General features: G+C 40.3%; 1 protein-coding gene across 1 annotated transcript in view; it reads right to left on the bottom strand.

Moving 5' to 3' along the window:
* Positions 1-17,152, bottom strand: part of macf1a (microtubule actin crosslinking factor 1a) — a 184,710-nt gene that overhangs the window by 86,322 nt on the left and 81,236 nt on the right. Inside the window, 10 exon segments of the mRNA XM_053228719.1 lie at positions 178-271; positions 415-542; positions 825-920; positions 1,182-1,301; positions 1,392-1,498; positions 2,033-2,145; positions 2,417-2,583; positions 12,028-12,120; positions 12,500-12,577; positions 16,253-16,342. Of these exon segments, the coding sequence (XP_053084694.1) occupies positions 178-271; positions 415-542; positions 825-920; positions 1,182-1,301; positions 1,392-1,498; positions 2,033-2,145; positions 2,417-2,583; positions 12,028-12,120; positions 12,500-12,577; positions 16,253-16,342 (1,086 nt within the window).

Raw genomic sequence — 17,152 nt, forward strand, 5'->3', positions numbered from 1 at the left:
TAAAACAATACAACTAGAACCTATCGCGCTGGAACTGTGGCCGACAAAAAAAAATTACAAAAAAAAAACCTTTGGTACCAAACCTTAAGGGGCATTATATGTTGCAAATCAAAGAGTGGGAACAGAAGCAGATAAATGAAGAATAAAGATTTTGTCTCAGCATTGAGGCTTACTGACCGACTGCAGTGTGTTCTTGGCCAAGGTGAGTTTCTCCTCACAGTCCACAGCCATGTTCTGAATTTTATTAGCCATTTGTAGGAGTAACTCCAGTCTGAAATCCAAAAAGAAAGAACAATCTTGTTAGAAACTATTCTTATTGAAAGAAACAGAAAAGAACCTACAGCTCTGTCACTCTCTCATTTAAAGGTCTATGTGATTATTTCTCAGACTGTGTGCCGAGATATCGTCCTTCACCTTTCCACAGCAGGCCGCAGCGCCTTCTCTCTCTCCAGCATCTCCAGGATCAGTTTCCCCCACTGCTCCTCCAGGTCGTTAGGGTGCAATCCCTGTGGGAGTTTGAGGCGCCCGAACTCGATCCATACCTAAAGAGGAACATAGAACCACACACTCAGAACAGAAAAGACTTTAAAAATCTTTTCCCTGGGACACTGATAATAGATCATTTTTCTTCTCTATCCCTGTCTTTCATTTCTATGAATAAAGCATTCATATCTCCATTTTCCCGGGAGTCATGTTCCTGCAGAGCTTCACTGCACCATACGATAAACAGTGTGCTGCATTCCACAGCAGAATCAAGGTCAACTTCTTTTTCAACCATTCCATCCCTCTCTGTTTATTCTTTTCATTTCTCTCCTCTCCCTCACCTCCAGCAGCTTGTAAAGGTGTTCGATGTGCCCTTTCTCCGTCTCCTTCGCAGGAATCTCGGTTTCTTTGAAGTGGACGTATTCATTGTAAAGTGCCTGAGGGGTGAAAAGAAGAATAAAAAAAACCAAATGTTGATGATCATATTTTACCTTCAAGCAAGACACTGTTACACTCACACAAAAATGAATCTCATCTGGTCCTGAGCCACTATGTCTTTTATTTTATTTACATGCACTCCAGTCTCTAAGGTAACCACTGTAATTTAATTGTGACTACAAAATCTTCATTTGGCATTTCGCTTGTCTGAAATCCATCTGTTGTTTAACCTTATAAAAAAAACAAAAAAAACAACATACCTTGAGCTCCACAGGGTTCTGGGGGAAGTTCTTGTTGGCCATGAGGGCCATGTGCTGCCTCGTCCACTGCAGCAACGAGGAGAAATGAGACTGGTACTCTGCCCATCGCTGGTCAACCTCCTGAGAAAAAGAAGAAGGGAATAAAAGTGAGAGAGCAGCAAAGGACTGTGCATGTGTTGAAAGTTAAGTGTGGAAGATCACTGCACATACTTGCGGCGTGATGCCTTCTCCTCCCTCTGGGATCTTGGGAAAGGCATCATAGATTGAGGACACGTAGGTGATGACCGATTTCTCATCTGGTGAGGGTACATCCACATCTAGTGTGAGAAGAACAGAAAGTAGAGAGAGTATGAATCATTAAACACAGGCTGCATAATTGCAAATGCAAAAACAGGCTATAATCACATGATCAATAGTTAAAATGACTGCTGACAGGTTGATTATGTTTATACCAGAATACGAGGAGCTTTAACATACAAACATAAAGACTACAATCATAATAATGTAAATACAAACATATGGTAAAAAGCAAATTGTCAGTATTTAAAGATATTCTTGGATTTTATTTTTATCAGACTTTCAAACAAAATAAAAATATTATTGTTAAAATACTACTACTACTACTAATAATAATAATAATAACAATAGTTGTTGTTGTCATTTTTTATCCATAAAAAGTGTTTATCCTTTTTATCCATTAAATAACACACCAGTTAAATGAATAAGCCTGAAAGACTAAAGAAAAAAAAGCAGAAAGGTGAAAATTTGCAAACCAGCAATAAAATTTGTTTATGTGTAAATAAAGACAAAACCAAAGAATATAAAGTCAGACAAAACAAACTGAATGCTACCTTCAGCATCCAGAAGTCGTGTCACTCCTAGCGACTCTGCGATCTCAAACGCCTGCTCCAGGTTGTCACGGTTACTCTGGCGTGCCACCAGCTCCATGTCAATCAGGTCTGGCCTGAATTTTATGATGAAGAGAAGAGAGTTGCGAATACTGAGAGTTCTGTGAGAGTGTGTGCATTTCTTAGTAGCCTAGACAGTATTATGGCTTCTCTTTGGTAGTCGCTGTATCACAAAAACGAATTTCTAATTATAAAGTTCATTTTAATGTTATTAATCTTTAGTCAGTACATTATAGTCAACATTGCAGGCAGTGTAGAGTCAATCACACAACTATGAGTGTGACTGTGTGTGAGGGTGTCGATATTGTTTTGTGCGCATGTATGCACCTGTATCTGTGCAGGAGGGCATTGAACATGCGGCCATCGCTCCAGCTGGAGGAGAAGTTGACGCAGCGAATGCCAGGGTAGCCCTCGGTGGCCTTTTGAGTCCATAGCAAAAGCTTCTCCTTGGCTGTCAAGTCACCTGACTCACCACTCACATAGATCTCAGAGATCTGTTGGAAAGAAAGGATGATTGATCTCTCAAACATGGGAGGCTGAGAATTCCATTTTAATCTGTCAAATTCATTCTTTCAGAGATGGGACTGCTTCTTCAGAGAGAAAAATTGTGGCTATGTATTACAGACATAACTGAAATAGCTTTTTCCTGTATAGCTCTAGTAGTGAAAAGTCAGATAAAACTACATAAGAACAGATTAGGAAGGAGAGAGAAAGTCTTAAAGACATCTGTTGTTGATTGTTGAGTGTAGCACAGTTCTGAATGTGTGTTTTATATATATAGTCATGTATTTTAGGCGTTCAGCAGAATTCTACAACTGCCCTTAGACTCTCATTCTCAGTGAGTTTTGAGTCTTTGTGTTAGGAAAAAGTGTTGAAATTGTTTGTGGTAATCGCACATATGCTACAGACGTAGATTAGGTTAAAAACACTGTAGTATTACTTTAACATTCATTTTAAATACTCCGCACAAATAATTACATATCTGCACACAAAAAAAGAAATTGATTTTAGGCCCATTTAGGGACACACACACACACACACACACACACACACACACACACGGTGGGAGCTTTCAGTTCTTTCAGCATTAATCAGTGCCTTCCATCTATCCAGTGTAACAGTGTACAGCCCAAATGCGTTTTTCAATCAGATCTATTAAAGCCTGTCCATCTCTTTAGATTTTCATGAAAGTACATCCACAACTTTCTCTTTCATCTCTCCTGTGGCAATGCCATCACTTGCGTTCTGTTTTCCCTCATGGCAGTCTTTTCCTTTTTAGTCTCTCTCTTTCTCTCTGTGCTGCCTCCCACAAAGCCACAAGCATTCAGCTGCATTCCTGTTTTCTACTTTTTCTAGTCATTCTCCATTTGGACAAAAGGAGGTGGAATGTGGTATCATCTTGTGCCTGGTGCACTTCATCTGTATTCCTTCGTCATCCCTCTCCCTCACGCTCTACACGCGTCTCCAGTGCCAGCACAAAGCAAACCCAAACTCAGAACAGAAGATAGCTAGCGACTCTGGGGAATCAGAGCAAACAAGGGAGAGAGAAAGCACACACAGATAAATCACAGACTCCATACAGTCTCCATACTTAGCCTCTTACGATAAAGTTGATGAGGCCAAGTTGTATTAATCACAAATTTGGAGTAGCCTGGCTCTTCATTTGAAGTATTTTACACAGGATTTTCACTACTGCACATAAGGCATTCCCTATATAATCATCTGCATTACTACAAATATCACACATTGCTTGAATCCTTGAATCCAAAAATAAGTGCATGGCCAAAAAAAAAAAACAAAAAAAAAAACAAAAAAAAAACAAAGCCTTCTTACTTACAAAGTCTCAGATCATTATATGCTAGAGCCCTAGAGAAGTGAAGCTGCTCTATTTAGCAGAGTGCAGTTCCTGCAGGGAAGAAACACCAGGCTTTTTGGTAAAGAGAGTATACTCTGTTTAATTCAGGCCAACTACTCACTCAAACAGTATGCCATAGTCTAACAACTAACTCATCATTAAGACATTTTGATGGATTCCAGAAAATAATTATTTTATTTTCCATACAGATATCCATATAGATGAAGTTAGCAATCTTAAAAAATACACTGGCATTTATTTCTATTCTGTAACATATAAGCAGTTTCTAGAGACAAGAATTTGTACTTCTTGTACTGAGAAAAAAAAGGAAAATAAGTTGACTTACAATGGAAGACTAAGGGCATCTGCTGAATTCTGTCTTTAAAATGCTGTACCATATAATGCATTCATTGTTATGCTCCAACAATAAAGGAATCGTAGGATGCAACCTTTGGTAAGAGACCATGTTACCAAAGCTTTGTGTACTTTAGTACAGTTTCAAGCACTTCAGGCTCTAATTTCCTGATATCTTTCAAGAATTCATAAGAGCTATTTAATTTTTTGCCTCACTCTATGCCTTTCCTTATTTGACATTGTCAGTTTCTCCTGTCAAGTCCAGTGTCTTGTGCATTTTATTTTTCAGTCATCTCTACAAATGTATATTCACTGTATAGATTCACTGTGTATTAGCTTTCTGAAAATGCATATAATTGGACTTTCAGAGATTGTTTTATAAGATAGTAAGAAAGAGATAGTAAGTTTTAGCCTGATCATATATTATGGGTACCACAAAACCTTAGGAAACCTGAACAGAGGAAAAGTGAGTGCAGGTAAAGCAGCTAATGACATACCTGCATGTCAGCAATGCTCACATTAGAGAACACTGAATAATCAAACTCTTGTACAGAGTATCAAGACTGACAGAGAAGACTCTGGGTGGTGTGAGACAGGATGGAGGGATGGAGACAGAGGGGGAAAAGAGCAAAAGAGTAAAAAACACGGGGGAAAAAGGGAAAAAAAGCTACATGTATGCATGTGTTTCGCGTAAATATTTATTGACGGTTGTAAGCAAGTTTTAATTAAACAGGTTTTCTGTTTTCTCAGAATGGGCAAATGAGCTAAAATTATCCTCAGTGGTAATCAAATACACTACACATACAGTAGTTAGAAGATAGAAGTTACTGATTTATCCTTTAAATTAACTAACATATAGTGTGTGTGTGATCTATGAAACTATAGCTATGTGTGTGGGGCAGTGAGGCTAAAGCTTAAGATTAGTGTTAACATCAGTGTGGGAAAAGCTGTTTCTAGCACCTTCCACAATGCTTGCATCACATAATCCACACTAAGCCAGTTATATATGATTATGCAGCCAAGTTAAAGGTAGCAAGATCCTCTGTGCATCTTCGTTCATACTGTTAGAGGTTTTGAGACAGCTCTAACAAAATAAAAAAATAAATAAATAAATAAAAAGATGCCTGAAGAATAAAATAAATATATATTTGTAACGATGGCAGGGAGATAAAATATACAAAGAGACACTGGACCTAACAAGAGAAATTTTAAAAAGAGTCAAAAAAGAGACATGGAGTGAGGCAAAAATTAAAATAGCCTAGTCCCTCTGAGATGGCCTGCTTGCAGTTGTCCTGATTAATCCAGCTTTAGATGTGGAGAAATGTGATATACAGAGAGTGAGGACAAGGACTACTCAGAATGTGGTGTACTGATCTGCTCCACACATACGCACTGTTAAGGTCAAAGCAAAGCAGTCAAGATCATGTGTTTCTATTCACACAGCAATGTCCAAAAAAAAATAAAATGAACCCATCTAGCAGGTGGCTTGCCATAAAAATGATCACCACCTAATGCCAGCTTATTACTGCCCCAGAAAAGGTTAAGGAGCAGTCATTTTATAAACAGTAGACTATTAACACATTGTCAATCCAGCTGTAACAAACGCCATAACTACTTCTCCTGAGTGCTCGTGATAAGGAGAGGAGAATGTGTCACACGCACTATGCATAAACCTGCATCACTGAACTGAACAGAAGAAAAAAAGATTGCACATAAAGCAACTGGTGACGTATCAGCATGTCAGCAATGCTCACACTGATGGCCATATCAGCAGCATGGGAAAAACAGATTTTTGTGCCAGGGCTGTTAGGTGTTTTATTTATTGTTGCATAGCAAATATAAAGGTTTAACAACCAGAAGAAGACAAAAAAACCTACTACTTCCACAAAACCAAGGTTCTCCTTTGTAAGTAGGCTAAGTTTTAACTTAACGTACTCTGCAGCATAACTACAGCGAAGGTGTAACTATAGTTACACCCACTGCTTGCTGCACTACACAACCAAGGCATGATCTAGTTGATGGCAGAACATTTTTACTACTCAGCTAAATTAGCATACACGGTTGACTGTTGATATTTTTAGAATCAGGCAATGCACTTAACTAGAAAACTAGTGGGTCATGACATAAAACATTACAATAGCTACCACTCCTTTGCCTAGTCATTTAGGTTTCTAGGCAACCAGCTACACTGGCACTTTTACTACCTGGTGGGCGAGCTAATAAGTTTATGATCTGTCCACCTTGGTAGAGATAATACCAGATCGTCAACCTCTTGTATTGAGTATCAAGATTGACAGAGAAGGCTGTGCATGGTGTGATAACAGATGGACAAAGTAGTGAAAAGAGAAAAAAGAAAAAAAAATAGGGGGAAAAAGGAAAAAAAAAAACTATGGTGTTCAGTGATGATTAGGCTCAGGGGAAGTGGTCAGGAAAGTGGTGGCGATGTCTGCTTCGTGATATGCACAGTAAGTAAAACATAAAGTTCTGAGTCTGGGAATTCAAGCGGACAAAGACAATTAACAGACAAAATGTGGTGCTCAAAAAAGAAAACTCCTTTCAACCATCCATTTAAAATTTTCTATATATAATGATTATGATCAGTACCACCCAAGAAAGACAAAGGAATTAGCAATTGTGTCTGACCTGAGAGAGGGGTTGTGATGGTTTCTCTGGCGGGGAGATGGGACTCTCCAATATTGAAGTGTTCAGCACTTCAGAAGAGCTTCCCCAATCTGTCTGAGCAGTACCCGCTATGTCTGGAGAGGTAATAGGCACATCACTGGCATAACCTGAAGACTGAGGATCCTGCAAGGGACCAGTACCTTCTGCACCCTGAGTATGACTGCCCAACATGAATCCTTTCTCTGGTTGACCAACAGAAATTGCTGGATTGGTGACACTGGAGGGTTGTTTCTCTCCTTCCAGCACGTGTACTTTCTGAATGCCACCAATAATAGGAGATGCAACAGGTGGCTCTGAGTGTACTTCCACTCCTCGGTTGTGCCACAAAGGTGATCCGTAATCTCTTGGGTAGACAGTACGGACTACACAGAGCCTGCCATCAACCTCGCGAATGTGAACTATTCCCTTCTGGTCCATTTCTGAGGCATCATCTACAAACAGTTCGCATGACCTACCTTCATCTTTGTCCTCTGGCTCTAGTTCCCCACTTTTGGCACTTAAAATACAGGGTCTCTCAAGAATACCCTGAACCCGGCCTTGAACCCGGCAGACTCTACCTCCTCCAGGTGTCATGGTGCCCAAGTTTGCCTTAGTTTGAGATTGCTCAGTCAGCTTTTCGTCGGACCCTTGATGGAATGTCCCCATCCATGCTGGGCTTGGAGCAGGAGAAAGAATAGCCACTCTGCTCCCTCGCAATGTCCCTGTGCTGCCTAAGATAGGTGCTACACCAGGAACTAGGACCACCTGGGTAGGAGTTTCAGTCACTGTTTTGCTAGATCCTAGTTTGTTTGAAGCATAATCTGTGATACTTAATTTGGCCTCCCTTGTAAGGCTAACCTTTCCAAATTCATCCTTCTTCTCAGCCTCTGCTTCAACACCTTTCTGTGCCTTTTTCACTTTGCGCTTTCGCCTGAAGCGGAGTTTCCTCTTGGGTGACAGAGGAGGGGCGGCACCTGGTCCTGTTTCTCTAGGCTGCTTTACACAACCAAGAGAGTTCCCCATTTCCAGCAGAGTACAGAAAGAAGGTGAGATACAACAGTAACCAGGAACAAAAAAACTCAGTTAGATTGATGTCATTTAATAATTTCTTGAATAATGGAGGACATAGAGATATGAAGATAAGATCATGTAAGATGATTTATGTTGAACCTCTGGAGGTCAGTTCTGTACACCTGCAGCTGCTCCGCCTGTTCATGCTCAGCAGATAGTCAAAGCTGTGGTCAACCCTTCACTCATACACCAACATTACTGTAGCACGTCAAGGATATCAGCACTAGATGTCAGCCCCTCTCCTTATGAAATACTCTGGTCCACCAGTATGCATTTTTAGCCTCAATCCCATTGTCCACGTAGATCAGATGCAGTGATTTTTCAGGTAGAAGTCAAGGTCCTTCTAGACCAGGACCCTTTTGGCCCATTTCATAAGCTATGTGTTGAAGACCAGGTATTTCTGCACAACAATTTTGGCTCACACACTCAACCTGCTGATATTCCTCAGTAAGAACAAGGTAAGAGCTGCAGTGCAGACATACACACAAGCTATCTCTCAAGAGTGTGTACACAAACAGTCACTAAGACTGAGTCAGGACACATGACTGCCAGCTTGGCAAAAGTGTGCCATTATTTGCTTTCAAATAAACACAAACCAGTATGAATTTTGAGATGTCCCGGGAGTAATAAAAGTGTTCTTCTGTTTCAGATTCCACTAGAATCTATTATTGATAGTCCTGCTTGTGGACTGTTGTAACAATAGTAGTTGTGATAGTAGTTGTAATAGTACTCCAACATAAAATGTTTAGGGAGCATTACACTAGGTCACAGATCAGCTGGTAGTGGGCAGAAAGGATGAGTTATCTAAGCCTTTAAATTTTGATGATCAGTCAATCAGAGCCAATGACAGCTCAGCATTTTAATTCCCAGAGTCCCTTATTTGTATGTGTGAGGCTCCAAAGGCGTGCAATATAAGATCAATCTCCAGACATTAAAGAGCAGCAAGGGGAGGAGGGAGAACAGTGTGTCTTGCCTCCACTGCCACGGTAACTGATGTCACATGCACCGAGAGAAGACATTTATGTCAATAAAGAGGGCAGAGAGCGCTATGAGTCTAGAGACTACACAACCATGCATGCAATGCACACACAAAAACGGCAAAGGTATACACACACAACTCACTATCCCCCAACGTTGGTAACTGTGGCCATGACTAATCCCATGATACACCTAACTGTCGACTTTAGTTTGGGGGACTCATCTCCTCTTTGTCTCTCCATTGAAGATGTTCTCCTCCGCAGGCAGATTGCCACTCCCTTGTGCCGTTGGCCTCACTGGCTGAGGAATCTAATTAGAGCAGCTGTACTCGCTGCCTCAACCTGCTCTGGATGAAGTGCTGTGCAGGGAAACACCAGGAAATTTATCCAGTTCCTGGATATGTGTGATGACTGTAGACAGCTGCAGATGCTCCGGTCAGAGAGAAAGCAGTAAGAGCTCCATCTCTTGAGCAGTACACGATGGATCTGATTGATCTGGGGCTCCAAGTGTAAGAGAAGCAGTGTGTGTGCCTCCTGTGATCCCAAGAATGTGTCTCAGTGGTGATCCTCCAAAGGCCTGAGATGAAGAGAAGCCAGGGGCTCCAGTAGCAGTGTGCTGCCTGCCTCCTCGCTCTGTCGCTGGGCAACTTGGCTGCTCTGGCTCCCTTGCCGGCAAACAGAAGTCTTATCTCCAGTCTGCTGCAGCCTCACACAACACACTGCTGCTGTAGCTCCCTCCCTCCCTCTCTCCTCTCTCTCTCCTCCTATCTGCTTCCTCGTCCCTCCCTCTCTCTTGCTTCTCACTTGTTCTCGCTGTTGCGAGCTCAGAGCTTTGCATGTACACGCGCACACAGACCCACATGCACACTAAATAAATAAATAAGTAAACAAGAAAGCCTTAATATTTGGCAGACTCTGAAAAGGAAATATTCTAAATCCAAAAACTCTCTCTAAGGCAGACACTTCACTGGAGCTGAGAAACCAATTTTTAATATGGCAAAAGAAAGTGGAATAAGGAAACAGTAAGTCATTGAGGAAAAATACACTCAGGCTTGTCAGCTGCTGAGTAATCTGGAAGATCACTTGCTTATCACTTAACACAAACATATGGTATATATAATGTATGGTTAATATAATGCAGAAATGCAGACTGATTTAAGACCCACTGATATTGACATAGTGGCATGATTGATGAACTAATTAGTATCTACAACTGTAGACTAAATTAACAATGTGAACAGGCGTTTAATTCAATGTCCCCCTCCCACCCCCGCACTCAAACATCCACGCCTCTCACGTGGTACACAGATGAGATCATTACGTCAACCTTTTAGCACTGGGAAGGGAAGTTCCTCAGCATTCAGCCCTGCTGGGAGCCATCTGATGATTGACCCTCTTGCAGCGTCATTACTCCGGTTTGAGTAGACAGTTTTCTTCCTGAGCATTTCCATCAACCACCTAATGTAAACAGCTCCTTTGGGAGAGCTGCACTCCCGCCACCTCAGCTGTAGAAAAAATACTCCATTACGCACATTAGCAACCCAAAGACTGTGATGAAAATACACAAGAGCAATACGAGGACAAACTGAGGACAATTCAGTCCAGAGTTAGCCTAAATTGCAGCGGTAGTTTCCAGGGGACGTGTCCCAAATTGAGTGAGAGAGACAGGATGATTAGTCTCCTGTGGCAGCGCAGAATGCCTGCAGGTTTTAAGTGGCAAAAAGATGGATGGTGGTGTTCATTTAAGGTGGCAGTATTGATACTGTCAGATGATGGTACTGGATCTTATGAATACATGAATGACCATGTTTATGTACAGTTTTGATGCATATCGAACAGGGGTATAGACTAATAAAAGGGTTCTGTTTTAATACGATCCAGCTCTTCCTTCACACATTTCATCTCAGACAAACTTTAGCACACTGAGTTGCACAGTCGTTCAGAATTGCCCACCATCTACTGTAACACTGCTCATTCCCAACATGCCCAGGGACTTTCCTTTCATCCCTCCTTCCAATGTCCTCCTCCCCTCCCCCTCTGCTGCATCATGTCTGCAGAGTCACATAAAACACAGTCTCCATAGCAACCGGCTCCCTATGTCACCTTATGACATCATCCCACCTTCGAAATCCACAGCACCCTCTAGTGGACTGTGCTTTAAAAAGCAGCCTTTTCCTTAAAATCACATGATTAGCACATAATCTAAATCTCACACAGCATACTGAAGACAAAAAGAATCAAATCATTAGATGCACAGAAAAATCTTTTATGTTTTCAGACCTGCAAGGTTCTGGATTTCACAAAGGAGTTATGGAAAGAACATATTAATGGAGACACAATGTCCTACATTCTCCCTGTCTTTCCTTAGCACAGAAAGCGTGTCACTGCTCCTAATGTCAAAAGATGTAAATCGATAACTCATTTCTGTTAAATCAAGACCAACTGAGGGCTTTTGTAACAAACAACCACCCATGTGTTGATGTGACCCTCATTTTTAATTTCTAACAATCACAAGCCCACACACACACACACACACACACACACACACACACACACACACACTTCCAGAAACAGACACACAGACAGAGACAGACATACACAAGTAAACACACAGACATACAGCCACAGACTTACACAGACAGACAGACAGATAGAGGCAGGCAGACAGAAAGACAGACAGATACAAAGAGAAACAGAAAGAGACAACACATGCCAACAGATGCAGACAGACAGCCAGACACAGACATACACACAGGCAGACAAAGCGACAGACAGATTTCTTCTGGCACGCTCTGTCTCACTCATTCTCTCCTAATTTAGCCCCTTTACTCTGCTTTTTATTGGCATCACATCCCTGCAGCTCTCACTGAGAAACGAGGACATAGCTGGCTATCGTACAGCAACTATTAGAGCTCTGAGCACTGCCATACATAAACAACTCTATTATCTCCACACTTCTGATAAAGACCCAGCAAGTAGTCAGTGGTTCTGTAACTGGATTAGAAAACAAGAAAACTTACCTGGAAATGGAGGATGATGGTCCAGATCAGGCCTAGAGTTAACTTTGGGTTTCCGTCTGTAATGTCATCATTTCTGATATTTACCAGTTTGACCTGCAATGAACAACCTGATAGTTATTTAAAGAGTACAGCAAAAACCTACATTAATAGTATTTTACATATTATGATTATGATAAATAATATGTATGATTATAAAAGTATTGTATTTATTGTTCTTTTTGTATGTAATCTCAAGATCCACCACTATTTCTAAAGTATACTGACAAAAGTATTTGCCACTAACTTCATCGACTGTTAATCGCCCGAGAGCTTTTCTTTAAAGGAGCAGTTTGTAATTTTCAGACACATTTGCTGCCTGTAAGGTGAGCTGTGATTTCTGTTCACACAACATTTATAAGCAAATGAAATGTAATGACCAGATAGAACAATCAAGAAGGACATGGAGTGCATGTGTTGTGTGGTTCGCCCATACCTGTCTCTGTTTGAGGAACTCCAAGGCAATCTGCACGTTCTGCAGTCGATGGAATCGCATCCGGCCCTTTTCTCTGGGCTGAAAAAGAGCAAGATGAGAAGAAAATAAAAACGTGTCATTTATGGTTCAGAGCTTATAGGCAATGGGAGAAAGGAGAGTGTCGCTTGCAAGCCAAAAGCAGTGAAGAAAAAGGAGCGTAGCGGAGAGATTAAGAGCAAAGGTCTAGGGATATTGGTAGTCGTTTAAAAAAAAAAAAAGCTTCTCTCAAAGTGTCAGGAATGGCTTATGGTCATTTGGTGTAAAATCTCCCACACAGAAAACCTGCATTCATCATCACTCCATGCACTAACACACACTGTGACAGTCTCTAGTTACCTCAGTTCCTCTTTCACAAAAACACACACAAGCTCACACTCTTTCTGCTTAAATCACATCAGACACACTAGAAGGAGGCAAGGAAGCCACGCTAAGGCGCGCGCACACACACACACACACACACACACACACACACACACAGAGGGTTGCAGTGGCCTGTGTGCAGAATGCAGGTGTAGTTAGTCATCACTGCAGCAGTGGGAACAGGAGCAGCTCTATTGTAATCTCACTGAGCACATGGACAGGATCAGCTCCATGACTTGGGCAGAAGAGGCACATTATCATGTGCCCTACTGCCTCAGCGTAGACACCGAGTGCTGATAACATCTATCTGTCCTGCCTGGCTTTAGGTCTTTACATGGGATTAGGCTTGTGGAAGATGTATGAGCCACTCAAAATAATGAAAACTAGATGTGTATGTTATTTTTGGCTGCATAGAAACAATCATATGTGATGGACACCATGATAGCAGTTGAAAAATGAAGTAAAAAATGTCTTGGCTGGCTGCAGTACACGTTTTAATCTCACCCATGTAGTGAAAGGAGAAGAGTCACACTGTTATTTTAATTTACACGTCCAAGTAAATTAAAACTGTGCCTCAGTCACTCCTTTGTGATAACATCCATCCAAATTATATTCCAAGAAATGTATTTTACTGCAAGTTACCAGAGATGAGAAGTAATAAAAGTATAACTACTTCGTTAGTGTACTTATGGCTGGCTTGTAAGTATCTGTACTTTAGTTCAGGTTTTCTTCCACCTAATATTTTTGACATCACTACATTTCAAAGGAAAAATCACTATGTTTTCAACTATCACTACATTTCTCTATTATCAGATATTTCTGAAGTCAATAGGTGACTTTTTAATATCAGACAGCTTCAAGGAATAGTTTATTAAAAAAAAAAAAAAAAAAAAAAAAAAAAAAATTTAAATTAAACTGGAACTACAGCAAGAATGAGATCTAATACCCATCACTGTAATCTATCTGTTAGCGCCCACATTTTGTATTTATTAAGGAAGTTTATATTGTGACAGCTAGCTATTAGCATTTAGCTAGTTTGTATCATCAGAGTTATCATCACGCAAAAACTTAGGAATAAATCTGTTGTTAGTTAGCCTTAGTTAAGGTTTTCGCATGTTCCTAGGTGAAAGTGACACTAATTTACCATCAGTAACTAAAATCAGTGAATGATTTGAGGTAGATGTCTTTTGTGAACCTTGTTCTTTTACATTCATAATTTAAGTAAATGTAAGAGTTTATACTTTTCTATTTTAACTTGTGTGAATAATTTGAAGCTGTACTTCAACTGTTAAAACATACTGTATTTATTTAGAAGAGTGATTGCACTTTTACTTGAGCAGGGAAACTGTGGACTTTTACCACCTCTGGACGTTTCTCATCTGTGTGTGACTAATGCTGCCTTCATGTGCTATCGGAATTATCCTACTTCACACTACTGAAGTGGTAATTACAAGTATGTCATGTTCACATGATTTGTTGTCAAAAAGAGCATGAAATATGGATAACGCCAGGCTCATTCATACGTACTTAATTTTTTATTATACTTTTATTTTGACACCATAGCACATATTACTCAGTTAGCTAGCTTTCTGACAATAATGGAATTTTGGTCAAATTCAAGCTATTTTCAGGGTGTAAAAATGTACAACATGCATAGAATGGTTGCTTATATAGTACATAAATGAATATGACCAGAACAGCAACCGCTAACTATTAGCCGCATTTCGGGCAAAAAAAAAACTTGTCATTCAGTACAGAAACTCTCCTCCACCATGTTGAAAGTTTAGGACTCCTCCCATTTCGGAAACTCGGGTATCAAAATTATCTCCGAGTTTCCCAGTCATAATTACAACTTGAGAGGTCATTCGTGTGCAACATCCTAGTGGGAAACTCGTATTTACGATAATTCCGCATAAGAGGTGACTGAGTAATTTTTTTCCCTTTTTTTTTTGTATTCTAACCATATACAATTTGACAGAACATCTGTAAACCCAAACATACTAAAAGTGTTGAAAAGTATAAATCTGTCTACTTCATTTTATCCTAAGTCTATGCAAACCATTGCACACAACTGTATCTGACACAGGTTACCCCGTGTAAACTCGTAGAGATAAAAATGCAAGTTTTAAGTGTGTGCTGTTGTATGAATGTAATCCTGTGAGTGTGGCAACTTCTCTGTCACTGGCCACAGTAGATCTTATAGTTTTATAATACACAGCATTTACCTAAATTTCTGGTTTATGGGTACATATAAACCACCATTAATGCACAGATGGTGATTCTAAATTTGGCCATAATTATTAAATATTAATTAATTAAAAATGAGAATCACGTACATTGATTAACTTAAATCCTTAAAAAGTACAATTAGAATGTAAAGTACGTGACACAAAAAAATACCAGAACAAAAACAGATTAAATGTAAAATCTGCTTTATAGGATCATATAAGAATGCTGTTACAAAGTGTTTGATATTTCATGGGGTTAAGTGCACATCACTCGCATGCAGCTTCAGGATGTGTGTGTGGTGTTTAGGTGTGTGTGGGGGTATGAAAGGATTTGGGGGTCACACATACTCCCTGATCTCCATCCTCTTCATCCTCCCCACCCAGCAAGATGAGTGGAGGGGCGCGAGACACGCACGGCCTCTGCAGAGTCGACCCGCCCTTGTGCTGATCACAACAGAGAGGGATGAAAATGAAATGCTGAACAAAAGCAATGAGAGGAAGGTAAGACAGCAGTGGAGAGATAGAATAATGCAAATTAAAATGCAACTCAGCAAGAAGTAAACCAAAAACATTTAAGACAGACAAGCAATTTGCTTTTGCTTTCTGTGTGTATTAAAGAGAAGGGAATGATCAAGACAGAGAGGATGAAAGTGGTTGAAAACGAGAGAGAGAAAGGAGCAGGGATTGAGCATGTGCAGTAGAAAGATGGTGATTCAGAGTGAGCAGTCACTCTATTAAGCCATCCATCGACCCATAGACCTCGCTGCATTGTGGTTTCTGCAGTCAGTCTTTAGGGTGAAGAAGAAAAGTGATGCTGACATCATCAACCATCGCACTGTGCATGGGGTCACTCTGAATCTGTGCTCTCATGCCTGACTGTGAGTGCATTTATGGGAAGAGGATGCTGAAGTCATGTGATAGGACAGCACAGGTAACCTTATCCAAACAGCCAGCTAATCATGCTCTCCAGCAGTGAGTTTAACGTCATGTAGTTTGCTGCATCAGATATCTGAGTGACAGCAGTATCAAGCACATACAGAAGTGTAATGGTCCAGTAAAATGAATTTGGAACTGGTTTTGAGTGCATGTTTGTGTATGTGTGGTGACTCCATTTGTGTTTCCTCACCAGCGTGACTCCAGACAGCACCTCCAGCAGAGAGATGAGGTTGTGTCCATCTCGTAGATCCTCGTACAGGTCTGTAATGTGCTTCCGCACCTATAGGGAGAGAGTGAGAAAATGCGACAGGAAGTTAATTTTCACCTGATAGATTAAAATAGGAAAATCTTTCCTATACTCACACCTAATCCTCACACTGCCATGGAAACATCAGTAAGTGTATATCTACATGATTTAATATGTAGAGCAAACTGGCTGCTGTACCATCTCTATCCAGCAGAGGACAGCAGACGCATCGAAATATGAATTAAATACAATAGTCTTTAAGAGCTAGCAGTAATTCATAGACTAACATTAGATGTAGATGTCCTGACTTCTGACAGTTTCCGTCTTAGAGCTGTAAACGTGAAATGTATATGGATAATAATTAGCCTATAATGCTAACGACACAGATCACAGCATTGTATAGTGTTTTTTTTTTATCTTCAGTTTGTAAAAATGTGCTACTTTATTTGAGCAAAGAGAACCCAGATGGAAAATGCTCAATACAAAACTCCTAAAATGGTTTTCTTGTCATTAATTTTTATCCAAATTTTTAATTTCTCTGATTACCTGAGATCTATGTAGAAATCTGTGACATGTCAACCCAATAAAGTGTAAACAAGACACAACAGCAGCAAGAACCAAAAAGGAAAAAGGGTGACCAAAAAACCTGTTAGTTAAAGATGCACTGATACAAGAATTCAATCAAAAGTCCTAACTTTAAATTAAGGAATACAATAAATGCATCATCAATACCAGTATGAACTATCTGTCTAATTCATACAGCAGCTGGAAACTGATCACACAGGTATAAACAGCTATGCTTTAGCCACAGCATTTATGATTTTGACCTCTTACTACAGTGAT

Source organism: Pangasianodon hypophthalmus, chromosome 23 (genome assembly GCF_027358585.1).
Source record: "Pangasianodon hypophthalmus isolate fPanHyp1 chromosome 23, fPanHyp1.pri, whole genome shotgun sequence".
Taxonomy (NCBI): Eukaryota; Metazoa; Chordata; class Actinopteri; order Siluriformes; family Pangasiidae; genus Pangasianodon; species Pangasianodon hypophthalmus.